Source organism: Pelobates fuscus, chromosome 6, assembly GCF_036172605.1.
Source record: "Pelobates fuscus isolate aPelFus1 chromosome 6, aPelFus1.pri, whole genome shotgun sequence".
In the NCBI taxonomy this organism is placed as follows: Eukaryota; Metazoa; Chordata; class Amphibia; order Anura; family Pelobatidae; genus Pelobates; species Pelobates fuscus.
Window position 1 is genome coordinate 170,598,579 of NC_086322.1, and position 12,110 is coordinate 170,610,688.

General features: G+C 43.1%; 1 protein-coding gene across 2 annotated transcripts in view; it reads left to right on the top strand.

Moving 5' to 3' along the window:
• The first annotated feature begins 2,451 nt into the window (after window positions 1-2,451).
• LOC134615546 (uncharacterized) overlaps window positions 2,452-12,110 on the top strand; it is a 50,482-nt gene continuing 40,823 nt past the window's right edge. For both annotated transcript variants that reach the window (XM_063460086.1, XM_063460087.1), the window contains exon 1: window positions 2,452-2,784. In XM_063460086.1, the coding sequence (XP_063316156.1) occupies window positions 2,528-2,784 (257 nt within the window). In that variant the 5' untranslated portion in view covers window positions 2,452-2,527. The remainder of the gene's footprint in view (window positions 2,785-12,110) is intronic.

Consider the following 12,110-nt stretch of genomic DNA (forward strand, 5'->3'; position numbering starts at 1 on the left):
CCTGTTTCACTGTTCCATGGGCTTCAAAGTCATCTTTGCAATTCAACCTGCTGCCCAGTGATGGTCTGTGGGGTGTAGAACCCCGCACACAGAGAGGGGGCTGATATACTATCAGAGATAAGCTGACTGCAGAGTTTAAAGAATTCCACAACAGGCAAGGAGCATGTAGCCCAGGGGTCAGCAACCTCTGTCACATGTGCCATGCCATGTTGTACTCAAGGCTACAAGAGCCAATGAGGCTCTGGCCTATCAGTGGAACTTCAGATATCTGCTAGTGCAAAAAGGTGGTGAGGGACAATCCTCAATTCATACATGGCAGCACTTAGAGGATGTGATCTCAGACCACTTCCTCCCAACACTTGTGAACGGGAAACCGTACTTTACGGAGAGCGTTATTCACAGTCTACTAAATTTTACTGAATGTGTAGAAGGAATGAGCTTTATTTCTGGGTGTCTCCTCAATAAGGATTCAGAGTTAGCAATGCTTTTTAATGCTGTGGGGAGTCACTGGCATCCTCAGAAGAAGTGGATCCACACAGTGTGAGGACTGGGTTTGCATGAGGAAGGGGCTATTCTGCCTGAATGCACACCAGGCTGACTGCTTTTCATGCTGGCTGGCTGTTACAGTGCTCTCTGCAAGCGCCTAGTGCCCTAAACAAAGCACCAGTATTTCTAATTATGGACTTCCATTATGCTACCTGTGGACAGCTCCCTGTTGTCCTAAAAAGCAGGGATCCAGGACGGCATGCCAAGAGCTACAAATTGTTACTGTACCACCGGATTAGGAGGCCTGAGAAAGGAGGACCATTTAACAAATCCTTTAGCTATGAGGTCCTCTGGACCTCTTTGTTTAAAACAATTATCCTCTTCTCACCTTCCAGGGGATAATCTTAACACTTCAATATATAGTGTTTGGGAACAGCAGGGAAATTATTGTGGGATTCCTCACTTGTTAAATGGGCCCTGTCACTTCCCAGGATTTTTTATATTTTGTTTACTTAGCTCTATATTTAACAAAAAAAATTACTTGTGAGGTGTGAAAAGTGAAAAAATGAAATGAAAATTAAATATATCAATCCAAAACCCTTTATCCTGTAACAGCCAATAATTGTTATAAGCTTTGTCCTTTACACCTGGCAGCCAGCATACAAAGCATACAGAAAACAGGAGAAATTTAAAAAAAAAAAAAAGTGTTTCTATGTCTCCTCTTTATGAGAAACATTTTAACTGGATTTTCCTTACCTGAACTGGATTGTGGGAACATTTTTCTTTATTTTTAATATAGATTTGAAAACAAAACAGAGCAGCTCATGGAACAAAAAGTAAACCTGAGTATTAGGTGATTTTCTATTTTCCAGAAGACCCTCCTTTCTTTTATTTATTTATTTTTAATTGTGTAAAGAAATATAATCTGTTTGATGTTTGAACATCTGAATGACATACAGTTGTGTGGCATTTGGAGCATTTCTCTGCTGTTTCATTTTTAGCACATATTAAAAGGAACACTATAGGGTCAAGACACAACCATGTATTCCTGACCCTATAGTGTCAAAACACCATTTAGGTGGCTTGCCCCCCCTTAGCCCCATTAAAAGGAATACAAAATCACCTTATTTCCATCGCCGCGCGGGTAAGCCGGCGCTAGCTCTGCCCCCTTTGGTGACATCATTAGAATTGCCGATTTTTAGCCAATGGACTGGCTGAAATCAGCAAGGGGGCAGGGCCAAAAGCAGTTTTGGCCAATCAGGACCTCCTCATAGAGATGCATTGAACGCTGAACGGCAGTGCTGCCTACATCTGAGGAGTGGCCACTTGGAGGTGTCCCTAGGGACAATGTAAACACTGCCTTTTCTCTGAAAAGGCAGTGTTTGCAGGAAAAATGCCTGAAGGCAATGATTATGCTGACCAGAACAACTACATTAAGCTGTAGTTGTTCTGGCGACTATAGTGTCCCTTTTAAATGCTCTTAACAAGATTTAAAAAAACAAAAACAAAAAAAAACATCAAAAGTTGAAATGCATTTAGTGAATATTCCTGTATGCTGGTTGTGAATGGGTTAATGTGACAGATTATTTTTAATAGCTTTTCCAAACATTTCCAGGTTTAAGAAGCACAATATGCATGAAAAAGAAAAAAAATAAGAAGTATGTTGAAGTCTATTAGAAACCATACTTTTCATAATACTGGACTTATTTTCTACCACTCTACCTTAAAAAAATATTGACACAAATTACAGTTTATTAACCTTTTGAAATGGTTTGACTTGTTTTTCAATGTCTACACACTTTGCTTTTGAGTACAGACCTTTCTATGTAGTAGTTGTTCTAATTTCCTTCTTTTTTTTTTATGTGGTAATCTGAGTCAGTGCTCAAATGACAGAGGTCAAGTGCCATTGCACTACACAGCTGCCTAGCAACGGCTGAAAACAACAGCCTGAACTCTGCAGTCATATATCAGGCTGCTAAAAAGCTCAAGGAGGCGACCATTTCCTAATAATACTGAACATTTAACATTGGCCAAACTCATAATGGCTAGTTATTCCATCTACCAGAATGCCAACTTCCAGTCATTTGTTAGGATGAATTATTATATCCCACCTGAGAAGAGAAAATTCGACGACATCAAAAGAAAAGCAGAAATACAGCATTCTATTGAAGTGAGTCGAAGATCCAAGAGTGCCACAGTGTATGCTGGGGAATACAGAGGAAAAGAAGTGGATGAAACATCTCAAGCAACGAAGAGACCAATCTCTCCCACCAGGATGAACAAACCCCACCCACCAGAGTAAGGTTAACTGAAAAGAAAAGGATGGTGTAATCATATTTAAAGGAACATTATAGTGTTAGGAATACAAAGCTGTATTACTAACACTATAGTGTCCCTTTGCCCCTGCAGCCCCCCTCTTCAAGATACCTTGGCGCTGCAAACAGGTACGTGAAACAAAGGGCTTTGTCTCCACTTTCTCCGATGTCAGTACAAGAGGGAACCTAATGCATATGTGTGGCAAGCACCACGCGCACATTAGTCCTTCCCTATAGGATAGTATTGGATCAATGCTTTCCTATGGGGATTTTCTTTTTTTTTTATATTCTTTATTTTTCCCTCAATAGAATATAGCAAGTGTACATTCCCTGTGGGCGAGCCAAGGGTTCAGGCGTAAAAACTATTTTCAAAGAACATATAACATGGCCATAAAATACAATACATGCCCATACATGATAATACCAACAGTACTTGCCGTCCATTGAGGGATTGTATCACGAAGGACAGATATTTAGGCGATACCAGTAGCACAATCTATTCAAGAATTAAACTTGCGTTTGAGCTACCTTGTTCCTCCAACCGTATAATCATGTCTGGAGAAAAAATAAAAAGAAAAACCACTTTCCGAGGCGAAGCCCTGGGAAGGGCTATTAAAATGAACATAAATTATTTTTATTTTTTTAATTCGTTATTTTTGTAGTGCACGTAAAGGAGACAGGCAAGCTTGAGGTGCCCCAAAAGCAATCCTTAGGAGATTCCCACGCTTAACATGCGGGGTATACGATTAACTGGCACAATTTTTATATTTTATCAGGCTTAATTAATGTAACGTTAAAACATCAGTTGAAATGTAAGTATATTATGCAAACAGGATTGGTTCATGCGTGAATTAGGTTAGTGGCAACATAGATAGTACAGGTAGTGTAGTAAAACGCTAAGTGACAATATTTAGCATATACATATGTACCTGTTTGATGTTAAACAGGTCGCTTATATAGTATAACCTGCTAGGGTAGAGTCGCTTATAGTTATATTAGTTGCGCTTACGGTTATAAATATGTTGCTTTCATTTAATGTGATATGTTCGCATCATGCGCATAGCGGTGGGATTGACATATTGCGATGCAATGCAAACCAGTATTTATGGTACATGCCTAACTTGCGCATTAAACAACATAAAACTAAATAACAAGTGTAGTGAGTCTGACATAAAGTGAGCTTTAGAAACGCTCTGTGTGGTAGGGATTAAGGATCTGGCATTTGCGTAGGCTGTGGAGGGAGAGAGTCTCTGCATTGTGTGCAGGGTCTTGGGCTGTGGGCCTCACCACGTGTCTGTCCATATTGCCTCAGCCGATGCCCGTCCTAGAGGCCATACGTCCGTGCCTGGGCGGGTGTTCTAGGTGTTTTTGTGAGCACCTTCCATGGGGGGCAGACGGATTCTGTGGCACCTCTATGCCGGGGCTCGGTTCCCTCTATGGGTGGTGGCGTGGGTCCACTCACAACGATCCGGTAGGCGGCTGACACCAAAGAGGGTAGCTGTGTGTCACGCAGGGCTCGGCAAGGTGTGTGCATCTGTGGCTTGTGTAGCTCCCCAGTTCCTGCCCATGTGGGGATGGGTGTACGTGCCCGCATACCCGGTATTCGCTTCAACGCTCCATAATTGCGGCGCCTGGTGGCTGGGCGAATCCATGCGGCCACCGCTCTCATCGCTTGGTATTGTGTTGCTCCTCGGTTGCGGAGCACTGCCCACAAGCCTTCGCAGAGCCGGTCCATCGTCACCGTGGGCTGGAGTGGCGGCTGGATGCTTGTGCCCTTTGATTGGGGCCTGCGATGGGCCGCCATCTTGGCTGTGCCTCGACGGTGTCTTACCCCTGTGGGCTACGTGGCCCGTCGTTCCACCCTCGGGTGTGCTTAGCGTGGCTGGGGCGGACCGGGATGACCCCCACCGGTCCAAGGGGGGGGGGGACGGGTGTGTGCCGGGTCGGTCCGGAGTTCCCAAAGTCGGGGAGAGCGGGCGTCTTGTCCCGGTTCCTGTAGGCCCCGTTCAGCGTTTAGCGCCCCCGTCTCCGACGGGCGGCGGAATTGTGTCTTTCGCTTCTGTGGTGCACCCCCAGCGTGGGTAGTGCACCCAGAGGGGTCTGTGGGCTTTGTAGCCGCCGCTGAACCGTAAGATTTTGCCCGTCGGGCAGGAGCTCATGCAACCTGCGTACTCTCCACTTGACGGTCAAGCTCCGCCCCCCAAAATGAACATAAATTAAAGTGAGACCAAAGAAGTGAGAAGATCTAGAGACGAGGAAGAGATAAGAAGAAACAAAGTGGAAAAAGGAGAGCAGAGAGGATAGGAAGAGGAATAGGAAGAGAAGGATAGGAAGGAAGGCGGAGGAGGGGGGGGGAAGTGAGGGTGTGGAAAACCTGCCACATCTACGTGGGAGCTACGTCCCCCTCCAGGAGGGATCCCCTCTAAATCTGGACATATGCCCCAATAAAAGGCCCTGTCATTTCCCGTTTGAGCCCACTAAACTGTTGTCCCATGGTTACCAAAGTTTTTGAAACGTCACAATTGTCCCTCTCACTCTTGCTGTCAAGTCGTCCATGATTCTAAATTCTCTAATCCTAGATATTACCCCAGAGAATTCTGGGCCCTCTGGTGAGAGCCATGCAGTCGCTATAGCACGGCGTGTGCTCAGAGTTATCTTATGCACTAATTTCTGTCCTCTCCTAGTCCATCCGTCTAGAGATCTATTTAACAGGTATATCCAGGGGTCCAAGTCCAGAGGCCTGCCGAACGTCTGTCTCACAAGACCCTCCACGGACCTCCAGAAGCTACTTATCTTCGGGCAGTCCCACCACATGTGAATATATGTGCCTCGGGATCCACAGCCCCGCCAACAGTCGTCAGTAGTCACTTTGTGCATTCGATATTATTTAACTGACGTGGTATACCACCGAAGCATAGTTTTCCATGCTTGCTCCTGAAGAGTGACACAGATTGAAACAGAGGCATTTGCCTCCCATATCTCCTGCCACTCAACTCCCTCTAAGACTTCCCCCCGAGATCCGTTTCCCATTGATCAGTATAAGTCAGACTTCCCCATTCTCCATTTTCTGTACTAAGATGAGCGTATAAAAGCGTGATCATACCTTTAGGGGCTGCTCCATCCATACAGAGCCTTTCATAAAAGGTCATTTTTCCCAAGGCTGCTGATTTTATGCGAGGTCCTCCAGCAAAGTCACGGATCTGGATATATTGGAAAAAATCAGCAGGAGTTAAGTGGGAGCCTTGTTGGATTTCAGCAAATTAAATGACCGCTCCATTCCGATATAGCTGATGGAGCCGTTGGAGTCCGGTCCTTTCTATATTGCTAAATTCTCTGGGTGCCATGCCAGGGAGAAATTCTCTGTTTCTAAGGATTGGAGTCATAGGAGAGGGAGACGCTGCTAGCCCATATTTGGTGTTACAAGTGTCCCAAATTCGGAGTGAATTGAGTATGGCAGGACATGTGCTCCGTATTGCAGGTCTATGTTCCTTGGGGCCTATGGGGAATTTCAAGATGCTATACATCCTAATGCAGAGCGCGAGGACATCCAGCATCATTTCACAGAGTTGAACTCCATCAACGTAGACAGTCACTAGAGGCAGAAGACAGTCGGCAGAGTTAAAGGGACAGGGGTACTGCACCCAGACCACTTCAATGAGATGAAGTGGTCTGGTTGAATATAGTGTCCCTTTAACAGGATAACAATCGCTATATCTTTCTGTGTGTATTGGCTCTCTGCCTTTCTGAGTTTATTGGTGATATTAATCACCATAAGACAGGGAGAGGTTCCAACATTTAATTATTTCCTCACTTATGTGAGCAGGCACCAACCAGGAGTAACTGGAAAATTATTTATAAAAATGATAGGTGTGGGGGGAAAATGTTGCAATAATGAATGTTCCAGTTAATTTTCTTATTTGCGCTATGAGAGTCATAGATCGGTAAAGATGGTAATAAGGAAAATTTAGCCATACTTGCCGTAATTTTCTTTTCCTGGATATATCCATGGCAGCATTACAATAGGACTAGCTGTGCCCACTTGGCTGCTTAGAACAGGAAATAAAAGCCATAAATAACCCTCCTACCAGATAGGATCTCCAGTCTAGTTCCACGCTCCTAAATAAAAATATAAAAATGGAGGGATGCCATGTTGCCATGGATATATCCAGGAAAAGAAAAATATGGTGACTATAGCTGAATTTTCCTAATTCCTGGCTAATCCATGGCTGAATCCCAATAGTCAATACCCAAGTATTGGGTTGATTGCAAAATCAGAAGGAAACACAAACTCTATACTGTAGAGGTTATGGCAACTTCCCTAGATGGACAAAATAGGTTACAATTATCCAGTACCCACAAAATATGGCTAGACCCAGGGTGTGTAACTAGTAGGACCCTAGATGCTGCAGAACCATCACAGCCAGCTTTAAGAATGTCAAAGCACCTTGGAAGCAGTAACTCTACAACAACCAGGAATCTATCACTTGCCCACTCCTGGGCAAAACCACAGCCCTCAATAATGCAGACTGAATGTAAGCATGTTTGTGTATCGAGTATGTGTGTGCATGTAGGGGTGTATTTGTTTGTACTGTTGCCACTCATTATTATTACTATTATTATTATGATATTTATAGAGCGCCGTCAAATTCCGCAGCGCTTTACAATGGGTGGACGAACAGACATGTAGTTGTAACCAGACAAGTTGGACATACAGGAACAGAGGGGTTGAGGGCCCTGCTCAATGAGCTTACATGCTAGAGGGAGTGGGGTAAAATGACACAAAAAGGTAAGGATAGTATTAGACTAGTGACAGTTGCAGAAGAGGAATCAGTTGGGAGCTATTAACAGTTTAATTGATACGCTTTTATGAAGAAGTGGGTTTTTAACGATTTTTTGAAGGAGTGGAGACTGGGTGAGCATCTAACGGAGGAGGGAAGCGAGTTCCACAGGAACGGTGCAGCCCTTGAGAAATCTTGAAGGCGAGCATCAGAGGTGGGAGTACGGACAGAAGATAGACGTAAGTCTTCAGCAGATCGTAAGGGCCTAGACGGGACATACTTGTGTATAAGGGAGGATAGATAGGTGAGAGCAGCATTATGTAGAGATTTGGAAGCAAGAACCAGAATTTTAAATTGAGCTCTATATTTTATAGGAAGCCAATGTAGGGACTGACAGAAGGGTGAGGCATGGGAGGTGCGGGCGGACAGGAAGATGAGCCTCGCTTCCACATTCATTATGGACTGTAACGGCGCAAGTTGGGAGCACGTAAGACCACTGAGAAGCGGATTACAGTAGTCAAGGCGAGAAAGGACAGTGGAATGGACCAACACCATAGTCGCATCTGGCGTTAAGTAGGGGCGGATGCGCGCAATGTTTTTGAGATGGAAATGACAGGATTTGGTGATAGATTGAACATGAGGCTTGAAGGAGAGGTCGGAGTCAAAGAGAACACCTAGGCAGCGAGCCTGCGTGGTGGAGCTGATGGTAGCACCATTGACTTGGAGGGAGACAGACACAGGAGTAACAACACTTGAGGGAGGAAAGACCAGAATTTCAGTTTTGGTCAAGTTTAGTTTAAGGAAGTGGGCAGCCATCTAGTTAGAAACAGCAGAGAGGCAGTCAGAGACACTAGTCAAGAGGGACGGGGAGAGATCAGGAGAGGACAGGTAGATTTGCGTGTCATCTGCATAGAAATGATATTGGAAGCCAAAGGAGCTAATGAGTTTACCAAGGGAGGCAGTATAGCTGGAGAACAGTAGGGGACCAAGGACTGAACCTTGGGGGACACCAACAGAGAGGAGTTGGGGAGAAGAAGCAGAGCCAGAGAAAGAAACCCTGAAAGAGCGCTGGGAGAGGTAGGAGGAACACCAGGAGAGAGCAATATCTTGTAGACCGATATTGCTGAGGATGAGAAGAAGCTGTTGATGATCAACAGTGTCAAAAGCCGCAGACAGGTCAAGGAGAATTAGGATAGAGTAGTGACCACGAGATTTTGCAGCGAGTAGATCATTGGATACTTTGGTCAGTGCCGTTTCCACAGAGTGCTTAGCGCGGAAACCAGACTGAAGCGGGTCTAGCAGAGAGTTGGACTCGAGGAAGTCTGTCAATCTTGCATACACAATTCTTTCAAGGATCTTGGATGCAAAAGGCAGTAGCGAGATAGGACGATAGTTGGATGGGGAGTTAGGGTCAAGATTGGGCTTCTTTAGAATTGGGGTTACAGTTGCATGTTTGAAGGGCGATGGAAATATACCAGAGGAGAGAGAGAGATTGAGAATTTTAGTGAGAGGTGGAGAAAGAGAAGAAGACAGAGTACGGATGAGATGTGAGGGAATTGGATCTAGGGAGCAGGTGGTGGGGTGGGAGGACTGGAGCAGAGCAGAAACCTCTTCCAATGGAGCGGGTGCGAATGAGCATAGAACAGCAGAGGGAGTGAAGTTAGGGGAAGTATTGCAAGGGGGAGGAGAAAGATGAGAGATCTCTTCTCTGATTGTAGAGATCTTGTCAGTGAAGTGAGTTGCAAAGTCTGAGGCAGTCAAGTTAGTAGGTGGAGGAGGAACAGCAGGGCGAAGAAGAGAGTTAAATGTGTGAAATAGTCGTTTAGGTTCGCGGGAGAGTGTGGTTATGAGGGTATTGAAGTTTAACTTTTGCAGAGGAAAGAGCCAAGCTGTATGAGCTCAGCATAAATTTATAGTGGAGAAAGTCAGATTGTCTGGCAAAGGCAAGGAACAGCACCCACACTACGGCGCGCTAACCTAGTTAAATTCCAATGGCTCCTCTTGAGCCTTAACACCCGAGTGACTCCTTGATGAGACACCCACGGCCGCCCCTACATTATATGTGTCCGGATATGCCACAACACATCAGCCCAATCTTCTGGGCGCTATTCTGTTTTTCATTCCTGTTATGTTGTCACCCCTCCCAGTTACCCCTTCTCCCTCCTCCACCTTCTTACACCATTGGGTACTGATAGGGCTATTTTCCCCATATATGCCTTTTCATATTAACAACGGACGACTGGTACATGCTCTTATCCTTAACCCCTCAGAAGAGACCTCTAAGTTCTTGAACAACAGAGAAAAAAGAGTAAGCGCTGATTAACAGATGGACAGCAACCCCAGAAGGGAGATCCCACCAAACCCTTCGGAAACAAATATAGTGAGAAAAATAGAGGTACGGGCTGTGCCAATTTCTAAACAAAATATAATGAGCAGTGAAAATCACAACATAAAAAATACAAATATTAGTAAAAAAAATGTCCAGTAAAAAGGATCTTACTCAGATCAAATATAGAATAAGGTGCTTAAACAGGAGTAATATCCTCAGTGTCTTTTTCCGGATGAATCCACTCATATGAAAGACAAAAACCAGATAAAAAGAACCAATAGTGCAATATGAATGGTCCAATATTTATATAGATGAAATAAACAGGAATAAACTCACATTTAGTAGAGCTATAGCTCTACTAAAGCTATAGGGATATGCTGTGGGTTTCTTCCGTTTGAGGTATGGTCCACACTCAGGAAAGAGGGTAAAAAGAGACAACTAATAGTGCTTACTGAATAGAAACAACAGTATATATAATAACTAAAATACTCACAAGCAAAGAGCAGGCTAACTGTTCCTTGGTAACAGCACTTGTGGTATGATCCCCACCTAGGATTTCTTGGAGTGTACGATACTACAAAATGACAGGTAAAAATCAAGTGTATAAAAAAGATAGTTGGCACCAGGGAAGTGACCAAATGATTTTTTTAAATCTGATTTTTCTCACCTTTTTAGATTTTATTTATAATAAATTATGTTTTATATATGAATGGTTCATGTGCAAAGGAAACCCCTCTTTCTCCTGAACAAAATTATATATAATAAGTGTGGGTGCACTTAATATGAAAGAGGTGAATTATGGTTGAACAGACATATAGCGCAAATTCCAGGTTTTGTTTACGTTTTGTTTTGATCACAACTTTTACAATTGGCTCCGTCCTTAAGAGGTTAACCCCTTATGGACAGTGGGCGTGCTTTGCTGTCTTTAGGGAACCGGCTCTAAACACCGGGGGGGGGGAATAGCACGTCCCCGCCGTCCTATGTACTTACCCGGTTGCCGGTGATCCCACGCTGGCGATCGTGGTCTGGGGACTTACCTGGGAACCCAGGGAGTCCCCTTCCGTCCTCTTCGGACCCCCTGGGCCATGTGATCGCAAGGTCCTTGCGGGAAAAGCCGTCCAAGGCAGTGCCAGCAGGGGGAGTGCCTGTAATGACAGGTACTCCCCCTGCTGCCTGTAAAAAAAATAAAAAGTGTTTAACCCCTTAAGGACCAAACTTCTGGAATAAAAGGGAATCATGACATGTCAGACGTCATGTGTCCTTAAGGGGTTAAAAGTGTAAAATTAAATCGTATATACTTAGATTATATATATATATATATTCATTATATATATGATCTGAGTGTATATATATATATATATCTATATATAAATACACATACACTGTCTAAGTGTATTTTAATATTAATATATATAATTATATATATATATATATATATTAATATTAAAGTACATGTAGAATGATATTGATTAAATATATAATTATCATTATATATATATATTTATATATACTATAAAATAAATAATGTCAATTTGTTAAAAAATGTAAATAAAAAAAATGTGTAATTTCGTTCTAACTGTATTTTAAAATTAATATATATATATAGATATCAAAATACATGTTGAACTAAATAATATATATTTCGTTCATATATATATATATTAATGGTGTTTTCAAAAGTTACAGAGTCAAATATAAGGCTTGCAGTTTTTTCACATTGAAATTCCCAGATTGGTTACGTTGCCTTCGAGACCGTATGGTAGCCCAGTTATGAGAATTACCCCCATGATGGCATACCACTTAGTCACAAACACTGGCCAAAATTGGCATTCAAATTAGTTTTTTGCATTTTTCTCCCACAAACAAATATGAACACTAACTTTGTCCAGTGTTTGTGACCAAGTGGCTACTAAAAAAGACTGGACATACCCCATTTGCAATACCGTGGGTTGTCTACTTTTGCAAATGGTATGCCATCATGGGGGTAATTCTCATTCCTGGGATACCATACGGTCTGTGAAAAAAAACTGAAAAATGTAACGTGCTATATTTGACCATGTAACTTCCCAAAACACCATAAAACCTGTACATTGGGGGTACTGTATTACACGTGAGACATTGCGGAATACAAATATATGTATTTTATTGCAGTAAAAGCAAACAGTATTATGACATTGACAGTTAGAATGTCACGTAGAATTA